At 30.2% G+C, this 16509-nt stretch overlaps 1 protein-coding gene and 1 pseudogene across 1 annotated transcript; one reads left to right on the plus strand and one right to left on the minus strand.

Moving 5' to 3' along the window:
- Window positions 1-8551: 8551 nt before the first annotated feature.
- Window positions 8552-11813, minus strand: LOC131175550 (probable potassium transporter 13). Its single transcript, XM_058140158.1, is given in 10 exon segments — window positions 8552-9011; window positions 9107-9629; window positions 9721-9975; window positions 10123-10237; window positions 10327-10379; window positions 10454-10675; window positions 10678-10713; window positions 10983-11033; window positions 11150-11398; window positions 11498-11813. Coding segments are annotated over 10 exon segments (2139 nt in total). The 5' UTR covers window positions 11736-11813; the 3' UTR covers window positions 8552-8614.
- A 2919-nt stretch (window positions 11814-14732) lies between these two features.
- On the plus strand, window positions 14733-15327 carry LOC110638455 (uncharacterized; annotated as a pseudogene).
- The last annotated feature ends 1182 nt before the right edge of the window (window positions 15328-16509 follow it).

The following is a 16509-nucleotide window of genomic DNA, read 5'->3' on the forward strand; positions in this document are numbered from 1 at the left end:
ATATATTAATTGTCAAAAGTCTATATATATATATATATATATATATAATTTGAAAGTTCACGGTTAGTATATACACACTGTTCATGCCAATGCCATGGGCCTAAAAAATTATTCCATGCTCTTAATATATACATTTTTTTACCTATAATTATAATCCACAAAAAAATCTATAAGATTAAGGACTTGTTTAATACTGCTGTTAAAATTATTGTTGAGAAAATTACTTTTTTAAATATGCTAGATAGAGAATATTAAAAAATAATTTAAAATTAAATTTGATAAAATTTTAATTATAAGAACAATAAAATAACAAAATAATTTTTTCTAAACTTTTTTTATATTTAAAAAAATAATTTGTGCTGTACAAATTCAATGCCAAACAAGAACTATTTTTATTCCTCTTGAAATTAATTTGTTTTAGTAAAAAGAAGTGTAAACCCCCTTAATTCTTGCAAGCAATCACATCCCCAAAACATTTCCATGTTACAAAAATTAGAAGAGGAGAAATGCTAGGATCATTGATGCAGTTGATGTATCTATATTGTTGATTTATGGATTTCATGCTCCAGGAGAAAGAAGTTTGAACCTCGACTGGCCAACACGTTGTTATGAGATATGCTTGGGAGTAGCTAGAGATCTTGCTTATCTTCCCGAGGAGTCAAGTCTTCGAATTGTACACAAAGATGTGAAGGCCAGCAATATTGTGCTTGATTCTCATCTCATCTCCAAAATCTCAGATTTTGGTTTGGCCAAACTTTATGATGATACGAAGACCCATATAAGCACCCGTGTTGCAGGGACATGCAAAATCATGTTGATTAAAGAAACTGTGTTTCTTTCTGACTTGATTCTTTTCAGTTTATCTATTTCATGAATAAAAGCAATAAATATAATAACTTGTCTTGTGACTTCATCATTACTAATGTAGTGGGTATCTTGCACCAGAGTTATGCGTGGAGACCTTGCAGAAAAGGCTGGTGTCTTTGCCATTCGAGTCGTGGCTTTGGAAGTCATGAGTGGGAGGCCAAATTCAGACTCAACCCTAGAAGAAGACAAGTTGTACCTTCTTCGCCCATCAATGTGTGAAAATTCATATATATTTATTATTATTTTATTTTAATTAATTAATAATAATTTAATATATTTATAAAAAAAAATATATATATAATATATATATTTTATGGAATAGCATGTTTATTTATTTTAGATATATATATTATTTTTTAAATTAAATATATATCTACAATCTAAACAACCCAGTTCAATAATAACTCTTATCACATTCTACACCTAATAGAACTCTTAAAATATATATATATATACCCTAATAATCCCTTCTGCTAAATTTTGCTCTTAAAACCTGTTTGTCACCTCCTTTTCTTTCAAATACTCTCAACAAAGAATCCCTAAATTTTTCTTCTCTATTCATCACATTCGATTCTATTTTTCAAGGTAAAAATTCTCATTCTTTATTCAATAATGGGTGAATTTAATTTTATTTTCTTTCATTGATTTGTTACAACTACCCTAGAAATTTATTTATTTTTTTTATTTGATCATTAGTATTGAATTGAATTGATCATAATTACTGTGAGATAATATCTTTAAATTTAGATTATATATATATATATATATATTTGGTAGCAATTGAAGCGCCCCGTCCCTGCGTCTCGTCCCTGTTCATATATATATATTGAAAACGTTCCTGTTCACTTCGGTGCCTTACTTATATATATATATATATATATATATATAATAAACAGTGAAGCACACGCTTAACAGTGAAGCAGAAGGGACGCTTCAAATTGCTGCCGAATTCACTGTTTATTATATATATATATATATATATATATATAAAAGTTTATTATATTTTGTTATTATTTGATATTTCTCTTTAATATTTTGGGTGTGTAGGAGATTCGAATATTCAATCAGCCAATTGAAATTGTCTTTCTTTCATTGAAAATAACTATTGTCTTGAAGGTTCTAGGTGAGCGGTAATTATAGTACATGACACAATTTTTATCCCTTTTAAAATTTCTTAGCATTAAGTTTGTTATTAAATGAAATTTTAAATCAATATTTTAACAATGGTTTTATATGTGATTTTCTAGAGTTTTATATTATTATTGAATTTTATTTCGTTTTGATTAAATAATTGATTTTGTCAACTATCTCTGCATTAGACCCATTAGGATTCCTGAATGCACTTTAATGCATTTATATTGATTGATATTTGACTATAAAATTTACTGATGTGTTACTGAATTGATTTGAGATTGATTTGATTTCATTGAATTGATTTGAGATTGATTTGATTTTACTGAATTGATTTGATATTGATTTGATTTTATTGACTCTCTGAAACTATTGAAATACACTATTGAAATTGCACTATCAGTTATTATTTGCTATCTAAAATTTTTTATTGATTTTGATTGATTTGTACAAATTGATTTTCTGTTTTGAATTGGTACCTGTGCCCAGTATCTGTTTCTGTTATCTGGCCCCGCCGTGTGAACTATCACGGTATTAGGTTGCATTGTCGAGTCATGCATCATTGCAGTTTATGGTTTGCATTAGTATCATATGCATTGATATCTGTGAAGGAGGAGGAATGTATCTGATATCTGGTAGCGCGCTTACCATCCGCCTTTGGTGATGTGGTATCATCACCACAGTGCCTTCGTACCATAAAATTTTTATTGAATGAATTTCTTTTATATATATGTTTATTGAAGTTATTTTATTAATGATTTTTGACAGCATGAGCATGATTTTATTGAATAGAAAATTTATTGTGAAATTAATCAAGCGTCTGCCTGTTCCTATTCCGTTGTGTGCTATAATTATCATTCACTGAGCATCTAGCTCAAACCACGTTTTCTCATGCATTATCTGTTTGGATCGGTAGAACTCGCGGTGATCCAAATATTCATCCATTTTACGGAGAGGGACAACTTTGATTTGTTCTCATGGTATGCGAATTCATGTTTTCTCGGGCTAATAATTAATTTAGTTTATTGAGCAGTTTGAGTTTTTATTGAAATCAGAGAGACTCCATGATTTACCTATGGGATAATTATGATGTTTATTCAGCATTTTGTTTATTTGGATTTTGTCTATTTTTGAGATTAGTAAGTGACAAAATATTCATTTAAGATACTCTGATAAGGCTTGCATGATTTAAGAATACTTAAATTATGCGCCGGTCACGATTCAGAATTTTGGGTCGTGATATGGCCCGGCCCACTAGTGATATTTTCCGCTCTGGGCTGAAACCCTCACGGTTTTAAAACGCGTCAATAGGGGTTAGGAACCTCCATCTTATAAACCTCCATCTCCCGTGTTTTGTCGATGTGGGATTTGCCTAGGGTGTTACACAATGTCACGTGTAGTGGCTATGGTATCTGGGGACATTGAAGTGAGCAGTGTTACTTCAATACCTGGATATATACTTGACTGACAGGAAATTTGATGACATTAGCAGAAGCATTTTGGGTGATAATTAATGCACAGAGGAACTGATACTAGCTATTACAGTTCGTCTGCAAGTCCAAGCACAGTCGTCGACGCAGGCCATCAAACGCTAAGTGCTACCACGCCCATGCTCCACGAGATCATTGGCAATAATTTCATCTTTTCCGTCATTTTTATCATGGTTGAGTGATCTTGTATGTAATTATAGAAGACTAGCACATGGATGTAGAGGTGGCCATAGTTTATGAACCGCCGATTACGATTTTTAAATCGCTAGTTCAAGTTAAATAAAATCATCAACTTGAATCAAATCGCCATGAGAAGGTTTGGAAGACGGTTCCTGAACCGCCGGTTCCAGTTCGAGCCTTGATTTAAAACGGTTTAAAGAGCAGTTCAAAAAAGGATGGCTTAAGATAATTTGAGAGCAGTTTAGGGATGATTTAAGAGTGACTTAGATAAAAAAAATTAGAGGAAAATTTTATTAATTTAAAATTTAAGTTATATTTATAAAAATATTTTAATTTTTCTTAGAAATCTTTCAATTAAAATAAAATAAAATAAATAAAAGTAACTTATTTTTAAGAAAAATTTAATACGCAATTACTTGAACTTATTAAAAAATTATAGATGAAATTAATTTTTTTTAAAAAAATTAGAAAAAGGTGCATGAACTTATTTTGCCTATATATTACCTTAGGATTTAGAAGAATCAAAATTTCTAGTTATATTGCTTGCTCTTTTTTTTAAATTATATGATAATTGATAATGAAAAAAGTATAAAAGAGAAAAAAAAAATAAAAATAGAGGGTAGGTATTATAAATTTTATTGATGATATAAAATAATAACATAGTAATTGAGATAGTATTAAAAATTTCAATGAACATATAAAATAATAAAATAGGGAAATTGTGAGATTACTTAGAATTAAAAGGAATATAAAAAATAATTATTTATAAAATTTGAGAGAAATTAAAGAGAGTGCAGAGAATAATTGTGTAGAGAATTAATGATATATATAAATGAATTAGAAGTGGGATGAGGTATTTATTAAATTCTTTTGTATTTAAATTGTAGGTTTGGTCCAGTTCAGAACCATCAGCTTAATCTGATTTGAAACCGTCGATTTATGATTTTTGAAAAATATGGATATGAACCAAATCACAGAAGGGCGGTTTCGATCCGATTCAAAACTGATTCTGGTTTTAATCGATTTTGGTCCGATTTTGACCGAATTAATTTCGGTTCAAAACTGGACCGTGACCACCCTACATGGATGCCAAGGTTTTGTTGTATGCAAAATAGCATCATTAGAAGTGTTGTAGATGAATAAAGAGGTACCAGCCGTTTCGGTTGTTTGAAACACTAGAGAAAAATTCTTTATTGAGGATCTGTTGAAGTAAGCACAGCAGATTTAGAATTCTTCAATTCTTTTCTATTTAATTATCGCACATAAATTTGAAGGTTTCCATTTTCTTATACACTTTTATTGAGTAATGGATAAAAAATCTTCGTCAATAAAAATGAGTTTATTATTGGTCAGCCATGATTTTGAATTTGTAGAGAGAGCAAGTTGAAGGGGAGAGTACGAGAAACCTCCGTTTCTAAATGCTATTACATTTGTAGCAAAATAATTAGAAGAAACAAGAAATTATTAAATGCAAAAACAAAATCATCCAGTAGCCCTAGACAAGAGTGAAACCCTATAATAGGAGTGATTTGATGAGTGATGATGAGGAGGAGGAGAAGATGATGCACTACCAGAAGAACAGTCTTCAAATTGCAGATACACCAAGTTGCTGATGATCACCTCTTGGTTGCAGAGCCAAGTTGCCACTTTCTGAGTATCTCTCATATTTTCTGAGATTACATAGATGTAAAACAAACCCAACACTAGAACACAGAGAGCATACAAAACTTTGGAAGAATTGAAGTATATGTAATAAGCCACCAGCGTTACATAATACATTTTCTACCTCTGATCAGCTTCAGACCGAAATTAAAGAAATGGATGATTTTATATATATATGTTGAATTGGATGGTGGGCAACAAAAGCATGCATTGTTATTGTTTTCCGGTGGAAATGGTTTTTCCTTTTTTTGAAAAATTGCATAAATGAGGGCTGATTTGCGCTCACGCTTTAAATGCAATTTGGCCCATTAATTAAATAATTTCCACTGCAATTTATTGGTCTTGTTGAGAGTGTCATTGGACACTGACAACAGACCACACGTACATGGAAGCTTCAATAATTCATCAGTGAAATTAATAGTCGGCAACTACGCATTTGGTATATTTCTACATCCATTTCTACCTGAAAAATACTAGTATGTTTTGTTTATTTATTTATTTATTTTTAATAAAATTACCATAAAAATATATATTACGAATTCAAATTAAGTCCATAAATATTTAATTATTATCATCCCCTTTCCAAGCATATATAATTGAAATTAAATCCATTAAATTGAGAAGCTGAAAATCCATATCATATGAATAAGATCAAAATTCAAAAGCAACAAATAATGGGTGTTTCACTTTTATGATGATGAGCTGATCGACTTTGATGCATAGTACAGGCTGGTTCCATTTTTGGCATTAATTTGTTGCTTTTCTCTCATCAATTATTTGCTTTCGTTAGCTGGTTCGTACCTTTAAAGTTAGGCTTGATTTTTGTGGATGAGGTTGTTCATCATCTTGTAATAATTAGCTAGGTGTGGAAATTTTTTATAATCAAATTCCTTAATTTTAATTAACACTCATTTGATGGAACAAATTTTAAAAAATAAATCTACATACTTTGATTTAATTATTAATAAAAAAAATACCATTTATAAATTTATATTTTACTAACTTGAATAAAATTATTAAATACTAATACGTACTATTATATATATATATAATAAAGAAAGAAAGAAAATGAAAAGCAATGAGTGAGCTTCAAGAAAACTGAACGAATAAACTGAATATAGAAAAAGGATTTAATCTATATTATTGTATATAAATGTATGAATGAGGGGGAATATTAGCTTTACTCAAATTATTTTTTATTTTTTAAATTAATTATAATACATTTTTATTATTTAAATTAATGTTAAAGTTTATATAAATTTAAAATTTTTAATTTTAGAGTTAATGTAAATTTAAAATTTTTAGTCCCATTTATACTTAATTTTAATTAAATATAAAATTTTATAAGAAGTAATTAACTAAAATAAGAAATTAATAAGTAAAAAATATTATTAACCTATCTATTATTCATAAAAATATAAAAAAATATATTTATAACTACAAATAAATAATTTATCGCTAACGATGCATATTAAAGATGCTGATCACATAAATTCATCTTAATACTATTTAGCGACAAAAATATATATTCCTAATAATATTAACAAATAGAACATTATTATCACTTTCAGCAACAAATAATTTATCATTAAATCCTTTACTATGCCAATTGTATAATATTTTATATTGTTACTAATAACTTATAATGATGAATTATTTGTCACTAAATATATAATAATTTCTTTTTTTCAATATTACAATAATTAATATAAATTAAAATTTTAATACTATTTTAATAATAATTATACTTATATTAAAAAATATATAATAATTTTTAATTTAATAATTTTATAATTATAATCCTATAAATATTATTAATTCATTAAAAATTATTTAATTTATTTTAATAAAATTAATATATATATATATTTATTTATAAATATATTATATGTATATTTAATTAAATAAAAATTTAACATTAATTACATATTAAAATCAAGAACTTAAATTTTTAATCGAATTCAACTAGATGAACTGAATTTATTGTCTTTTTTAATTATTTATATTGATAAAAATAGAGTTTTAATCAAACTTAAAATTTATTTTATATATAAACAAATTTTATTTATTTCATTTTTATTCAGAATAAAAAAAATAATTTTATATTCTCAAATTATTATTCAATATAATAAATTAAAAACTCATTTTTATTGACAACTTTAATGCAATTATTATAATTGCAATGTAATTTTCACTAATTTAGGTAAATACAAACATTAATTTTATAATTTTAATAAAATCAACTAAAATTCTAAATAAAATAAAAAGAGTAATTATAATTTTTTTTATTAATTAGTCCTATTTTCAAATTAATTTTATTTTTACATCAATAAAATATTATAATTTATAAATATATTAAAAACTTTTTAAAAATACTATTCATAAAACTATTTAAACTTTTTGTGATAATTAATTGTTTTAAAAAAATAAATTTTAATTTTATATTAAAATATGATAAAAAAAATTATAATATCAAAATTAAAAATTTTTATCTATTTATATAAAATTTATATTATTATTTAATAGCTAAATGACTAAAAAAATAAAAAATTTTATAAATTTTTTAAATTTTAACTAAACCTTTTAATTTTATTATTTTAATCTCAAACTTTGACATTAATTTTATTGAATTCAATAACTTTCTTTATTAAAATTTAACGTTTATTTTATAGAAAAATAATTATAAAAAATTTAATTTAAAAAACATTATAACTCAATTTGAAAAAGTATTTTACTTTAAATTACATAATTTATTATTATTATTATTATTATTTTAATTAAAAATAATAATACAATAACGTTAACATTTTTTATTTTAGCAAAATTATTTTTTATTTTTTATAAAAAATATTTTTAATTATTAATTTATTATTATAAATAATATTAAATTATAGATATATTTAAAAAAAAAAAAACTAGTTATAATAAAAGCTGGGGGTGATTGATTGGCCGGCATTCATTGGCCTTAAATAGAGGTTGAATATCTAATGGCGGGGAAGCACAGATCAAGCCCCAACGCCTACGGACCGTGAGATTGGCAGTTGTCAGTTGAACGTTAACATTGAACATCATATTTGAATAAATTCCATAGTACCGATAGTTTCCATGGTCACCAATTAATCTCATTAGATCTAACTTCATTTGTGGATGTTTTAATGAAGAATGTTGTTATCATAATTTTTATTTTATATAAAATTAAATCACATTTAATAATTATTAAATTAAGTATTTAGATTTAAACATAATGTAATTAAATATTTTAGAGTTGGATAAGTGAGGTGGGATTATACATGATAAAGCATGCCCACTTCAATAAGTGAAGCGGGTGGAATCCCAAGTGCAGTTGCAGGGCACCTGCTATTGCGTCTAAGAAACCCATAAACAATGTCAATGGCAAACTTCTTCAGGAAAGATGATGCCTCACTTGCTTTCACACTAGTATTGCTAATCATGTAAGCCACACCTGCTTCTTTTGCCTCCATCAGTTCCTCTACTTCCTCGCTTACTTCTATATTTATTTTAAACCTCACTTTCCTTGTCCCAGCACCAGTAGTACCCTTCTCATTTGCCTCTATTATTGCCATTTCTTGACTTTGAACTTGACATTTCAGGAATCTTGACATGTTTTCAATCAGATGAGTTTCCAAGTCATGGCTGTCCCTCACATCCTTGTACCCGTATCTGACCAGAGCGATGACATAAGACTTCAGTACTCAGCAATTCAGCTGAAAAGACAAAAAAAAATTCCAATGCATAGAGTGTGGGCTGAATTTTACCTAACAATGCACCGGAACAGAGGGAATTCTGGAGGTCCTATCCTCACAAAATGGAAACGCTCACCAACTGGAACTTTTGGGATCATCAAAGACTGAAGGGTCACGAATATGAGAATCTGATGGAATGCGGGAAAGTTTGTGACAAAATGAGCGAACATTGGGGGCACACCATTGGTAACATCAGAGTAAACTAGGCAAATTCCTGGAACTCTTGTTATTCCCAGGTTTGATCCTAGGGTCAGCAGGCTGTCCAAGCTAACCTTGTTCTCCATCTCAAACGCAAGCTTTTTTGAAGTTCCGTAATGCCACGTTGACATTAGAGACAAGATTAGGAGAGAGACCACTAGGGGAAGCCATCCTCCTTTGTGTACCTTGGCAAGGCATGCAGAGAAATACGACAATTCCACAAATCCAAACACCAATACAAACAGTAAAGCCCAGAAAACATTTCGATTCCACACAGTGCTAATGATCAAAAACATCAACAAGGTTGTGACGAACATAACTACAACCACAGCAAGACCTGTACATAAACAACAAAATCACAAGGCTTGATTATAATATGCTCATACACGAAATTAAACAGGAAGAGGAGAGAGGGATGTAATGCAAACCGTATGCATTGCCAATCATAGCAGTGTCTCTGAATCCAATAACAACAGCAAGACACAACAGCATTAGTATCCAGTTCACCTCTGGTATGTATATCTGCCCATGTATATTATTTGATGTGTGCACTATCTTTACTCGTGGGAAGCAACCCAGTGCCCTGGACTGACTAATGATGGAGAAAGTTGCCGAGATTATTGCTTGGCTACCCACCACAGTTGCCAGGGTTGCAATGAGAAACACTGGCCAAAATATTACCTCTGAAGGGCATAGAAGGATGAGGAAAAGGAAGAAAATTTGAAAATTATCTTACTAAACATGCTCCAATTCAAGAGGGGCATCTAATTCTTGCACAAGTAAGAGCAGCCTTGCAATTTTCCAGTCTATAGAAATATATTCAAGCTTACCTGGGATAGCCTTGTAAAAACTTCTCTGAAGATCCTCTTTGTGCATGGATAGGTAGGCAGCTTCACCCATATAAGCCAGAACCAAGCAAGGATACACAATTACTGTAAAAGCAATCTATTTGAAGAAGGCATGGATTTCAATATTCATGTTTCTTTAAAGATTATTCAAGAATAAAACATAGAAAATAGTGGAAAATAGATTACCCTGAGAGAAAGTTGTGAGAAATGGCCAAGATCAGCAAACATAGCTTCTGCTCCTGCAGATCAGCCTTTACCATAAGAGAAGCTCAATTGACACGATTAAATGTTGTAATTTTTCCTTGCAACTAACCTGTAACACAGAGAACAATGCCTCCTAGTGAACTCCATCCACTTTTTCCGGCTTTCTGGAAAAATTTATAAATATAGCTTGGAGATAGAGCATTGATCACGCCAGGGTTCCAATGGAATATGTTATAAATGCCAACTCCACCAAGGCACAGTAGCCAAGCTAACAAAATTGGAGCAAACAGAAACCCAACTCTATGTGTTCCACAGTGCTGGAGTGCAAAAGCCCCACCAAGACCACACAGGCAATTGCCACAGTATAATCTGGCACATATAAACAGGTTAAAGATTATGCAAGAAGACCATAGAGCTTTATCTCAATTGTACTGGAGCCATTTTGAGGACAGTGATGTCTTAAGTTAGAGCCCAAACAAACAAATTTATGTAAGAAGGGAAATAGAGCTCATAATATATGCGTAATTTAAGTGAACTCGCCAATCTAAACATTTTAGACTCTTAAAATAATTGCCAAGATTTCATGCAAGGCAACTCCAGATTTGGAGCAAGCAGATGAGGATGATACTATAACTTACTCTCATGTAAATTTGGCACCTTTGTTTCAATTCCGTACACTGCAGATAAAACTGCGAAACAAGAATGGCGAACGCTTAAAGAGTAGAAAATTGCAGAGAAAGCACACAAATGCAAATAAAAATTATCACTAATGAAAATACCTCAGTGATATGTTAAGAACTCATACCAGACATTGTTGGGGTCAGAATTCCATCACCGATAACCATGCTAGTCCCAAGCAGAACAACTAGCAGCAACACTAGACGAGAAGAATGATGCTTCTCGAAGAATTCCTTTATAAGCAAGCTAGTTCTTGTCTCCTTGGTAGGCGCAGAAGAATCATGAGAAGAAAAACCCTCATGCCCCATGTGAGAGCCCTCTAAGAAACCCATTTTGGAGCGTCGGCAGAGCAATGAATACAATGCAAATGGTCCGCCTGTACAGAGATTCAAGATTGGCTCTGAACAAAAATGAGCACTAATCTTTGAATTAATAAGAGGGTTAAAAAATATATCGGAAATGTAGATGTAAGCACCTTCGCCATTGTCATCTGCCCCTAAGACAAATATAATGTACTTGCAAAGAGGAATGATGGTCAAAGTCCAGAAAACTAGAGAAAGTACCCCAAAAATCTCCTGGTTCTCCTCGTAGAGCTGTAAACTCCCAGAGAATGTGCTTTTATAGACATACATAGGGGATGTGCATAAATCCCCGTAAACAACCCCGAAACTCTGGTAGGAAAGTAACAGAGTTGTTTTGTAGAGCTTCTGCATATAATTCAAGGCAAAGAAAGAAAAAACTTGAAATACTGATCAAATTTCATTGAAGAAAAAGGAATAAAACAGAGTTAACAGAGAAATAAATATTAGCAGGGAAGAACAGTCACATCTGTTTTAGAGTGCAGCCCATTAACACTTCAAGTCTTCAACCCATTGGAGAAGAATAGAATGAAAATTTCAAAGAAAATAAAGACATATTGCCTAGAAAAGTTTAGGAAAAGAGAACCCATCATTGAACTGAAGTCTGTAACTTGCAAAATTTCGGAAAAAAAAAAGGCAACGAGAGTTTATTTCACTTTCTCAGGAACCAAAGAAGAATAAAAAAAATAACCATTTATTCAATAGCATTTAGAAGAAAAACAGATAAGACCATGCAAATATGTTTTACCAGTCGAGACTCCCAGGTTTTAAAGCCCGATTCTTGAACCATTTTTCGTCCCCTAATGTATAACTCTTTAGAACTTCTACACTAAAAAATTTTCTTCTTTGGATAGGCAATAACATCGAAATGTTATTTATGCGTTTGGATTTCTCTATTTCTTCTTGAATAAGAAATAAGTATGCCAAATAAAGAAGTAAGGAGATAAGAATTAATGGGCTACATCCTCTATTGTGGTCTTCTTTCAAGAATAAGGCTTTCTTTATAAAGCCATTGGTGACATCCTCAGAGGGAGAAAGATAACAAAGAGAAAGACTTAGTAAGAGAAAAGACAATTATAGAAAATGACATTGTAAAATAAAATAAAGGATAACAAAATTTGAAAGAAAGTTCAGTTTTTAGCTTTGTTGTGTTGAAATTGCTTAGAGGTTACCAAAATTCTGCCTGTTTACTTGCATTACTGCCCTCGGTGTCAACGACTTTTTTTGTCAGATCCTTCTCAGTGAGCAGAAGCCAATAAATTTTTTTCTTTGCACCTTGGAAGGAAAAGCACCCTCAAGGATTCATACTCTGACAACTCCATCTCCTTTGCCCAATCCTCAGGCTTAGTCCCTCGTTTGTACCCAAAAAAAAAAAAAAAGGCAAATTTTCGATCACAAAGCATATGCTTGAATCTTTGTAATAGATTTTTTTTTAAATGAAATTATTTCCCATTCCTTTGAATGTTGTTTATCTTTGTAATAGGTTTATGGCATATCCCTTAGAACTTGTCGTACTGCTTTTATAACATGTGGAAACATTTGGAGTTTAGTAGGGAGATAATAGCTATTTATAGCATGGGGAAGAGAATCCTGAGATGGGTCGAAAGGTACAACGTAGGTCCTAGTACGAATGTTGTGCCAGCTCAGGCAGCTACTTGCCTGGTTGTGCGTTGCGGCTGGTCAAACCTAGTTAACTTGTTCCATTTATCGGATAGTTGGCCGAGTTTTCTTGTGCTTGTGTTCCTTCTGGGACAAATCTATAAAAGCAACCGCTTCCCTCATTTTCACAGGTTTAATGGCACGACGGTGAGACCTAAATATGCTGTGAATTTATTCAAACGGTTGGTGCCGATATAACTATCACAATTCCATAGTTGACCTCTTTTTTTTTTTTTTTCTTTTTTTTTTTTCCCATCTTGCTGGAATTCACCATCATCAAACATCAGTATCTTGACCTGTTTGTTTGGCTTATGTAGACAGCCTTTTTTTTAAAAAAAAATAATAATAAATTTGCAATATTTTTTGAAAGAAGGGAGGGCATGTTAACACTTCCCTCTTTTTCACAGGTTTAATGGCTCGACGGTGAGACCTAAATATGCTGTGAATTTATTCAAACGGTTGGTGCCGATATAACTATCACAATTCCATAGTTGACCTCTTTTTTTTTTTTTCTTTTTTTTTTTTCCCATCTTGCTGGAATTCACCATCATCAAACATCAGTATCTTGACCTGTTTGTTTGGCTTATGTAGACAGCCTTTTTTTTTTTAAAAAATAATAATAAATTTGCAATATTTTTTGAAAGAAGGGAGGGCATGTTAACACTTCCCTCTTTTTCACAGGTTTAATGGCTCGACGGTGAGACCTAAATATGCTGTGAATTTATTCAAACGGCTGGTGCCGATATAACCATCACAATTCCATAGTTGACCTCTTTTTTTTCTTTTTTTTTTTTTTCCCATCTTGCTGGAATTCATCATCATCAAACGTCAGCACCTTGACCTGTTTGTTTGGCTTATGTAGATAGCCTTTTTTTTTAAAAAAAAAAGAAATAATAAATTTGCAATTTTTTTGAAAGAAGGGAAGGCATGTTAGCTTGTTGATTTGCCTAACTTGAACCTGAAATTTGGCAAGTGAAATAACAATTTAGCTGCAATTGCGAGGTCTTTGCTAAACTTTTCCTTTCCCTATTCATTGAGGGCCATAAAGAGCATGCTCTATAGGAGTCTGATGGGATTTTTGTATTGGAAATTGCACTGGCTAGTTTTTGTAAAATCACATTTGCCAAACAAATTTCCACTCTTAGAAGAAGACCACTACAGAAACACTTTCAAATAATTAAGAAGTGGTGGCCTCAAAATTCTATCCACAATATATCTCATATCAGATATGGATTTTATTTATGGTTTGCTCACCATGGAACATGCTCTATGGAATCAAAACAAAACAAAAGAAACCAGAAAATTAAAACTGCCGTGCTAATCCAATATTAATTACAACTTGCCAGAACATGAAAATTTTCCATGTAAAGGATATAGAAAGGTAAGTGTAACTGGCTAACTGCAATTCATTATGATTAATGACAACAAAGGTTTAGAAACCCAGCCTGTACCATACCATAGTCCATAGCTAATCCATTTTAAGGGATGATTTGTCCACGACTTTCTTGCCAGTAAGTACAAAGAATTAGCGAATCCTATGGCCAACCCATCATTGTGAAAACGCCAAAAGCATGATTTGTAGGGTTAAACATGCATATAAACGCGATAATCTCAAATTATATAATACCATAGATACATGTTATAGCAGGAGCTGTAGCAAACCAAACCATAAGAGCTGTAGCAAACCAAACCATGGTTTCTCTTACAAATTTCTTGCTTCTTCTTCTTGCTCTCATCCCTACCTTCTTATTGCATGATACCCACAATTTTGTTTCAGCCAAAGATGAATTAATCGAGCTAGAATGTCACTGAAGCCTCAGAACTGTGCATGGAGTGCCTAAAATAAGACCCAAGGGCCCCATATAGTGATGAGATAGGGATTGCCAGAATCATCACAACTTGTCTAAGCAACCACTCTAAACACTTGGCAGCCAATATGTCTAAGCTTGTTCTTGGAGTCCCAGGTAAAAAATTAAAGTCTGCTTGTGAAGCCTGTAGCCGAGGGTATTGTCAAGCAGGTAAAGATCTATCTAAAGTGCTCTCTTACTTGAAGAGAGGGGATTATGATAAGGCTGGCCATTCTGTGCTTACAGCCCTCAAGTTTCAGCTAATTTGCCAGAAGAGTATTAAGAGCCAAAAATGGCATCTCCCAGGGAGCATTGCTTATGAGATGAAGGTTTATGAAGATCTTTCTCAGGAAGCTATGAGAATAATTGATCGGCTCTGGCTATTTATGTGCTAATTAATTTACTCTCTCATCAACAATATCATACAAATTAAGAAATACATTATCTAGTACTTGACTAGTACTGCAAATCAAGACAGAAAGAATTAATAAGATGGGAGAGCTTTAAATTCTCTATTTTTATTAAATTCATTTAATAGTTTAAGCCTCAAAATTTTGATGGATTCTGACTATAATTAATTAATTATTTATTAGCAATAATGGACATCAAAATTCTAATGTCACTAACAAAATGAAAATATAAAGTCACATGCATATACTCTCATGTATCTAAACGTGTTAGGGTTCAACTAGTTAAAATTTAAGAACTAATTAAAATCAATTTCCAATCAACTAATAATCTAACTCAAAACAATTGAAAAGTTAAAGTTAAATATGATAGTTGGAAATCATTATTTTAGTGTTTATTTACTTGTAGAAAGTATGTTTTCCATTTTTCATTATATAAGAGAAATTAATATGTTCAACTTTTAATAAATAGAAAATAATTTTTTAATTAAAAAAATTATTCATAACTTTCATAACTAAAAGAAATAAATCATTATAAAATATTTTAAAATTCATTTATTATTAAAATTATTTTAATATGTGTTATTCGTTTATTTTATAATAATATAGTTAATTTTTATTATTATAAATAAATATTTTGTTAAATAATTTATTAAATTTTAATTGTATAAAGTTGCCATGTAATTTTGATTATAGGAAAATCATTATTTTTCAATTAGAAATCAAGCCTTTTGTCTTAAAGAAAAATAGTATAAAATGATCTAAAACTATTTTTCAAATTTTATTTAAAATTTCAAGAATTAAATTTTCATTTGGAAAATTGATATATTTTAACATAAAATTATATTTTTATTCTTTTAATTAGTTTAAAAAATTACTCTAACACTCTATTTTGAAGGAAGTAGAATAAAGTAAAATTTTTTAAAATAAGGTTTTCATAGATTTTAAACTTTTACAAGCTTTTAGGTTTTTAAGAAAAGAAAAGTTTTTTTTTTAAGTATTTAAAAATTTTAAAAAATAAAAAACCATATCAACCCATCAATTTGATGGGTTGAAAAATAAAAGTTTTTAAAAATCACTCAAAGCTATAATTTACAAAATATTTTATCCCCTCAAATGTACGGTCAATATTTTTTTTAATTGATATTCAGTAGCCATTAAATTAAAGTTAATTTATAAAAAAAATTTTATTTAAATTTAATCTATTATAAATTT

Source organism: Hevea brasiliensis, chromosome 17, assembly GCF_030052815.1.
Source record: "Hevea brasiliensis isolate MT/VB/25A 57/8 chromosome 17, ASM3005281v1, whole genome shotgun sequence".
NCBI classification, from domain to species: domain Eukaryota; kingdom Viridiplantae; phylum Streptophyta; class Magnoliopsida; order Malpighiales; family Euphorbiaceae; genus Hevea; species Hevea brasiliensis.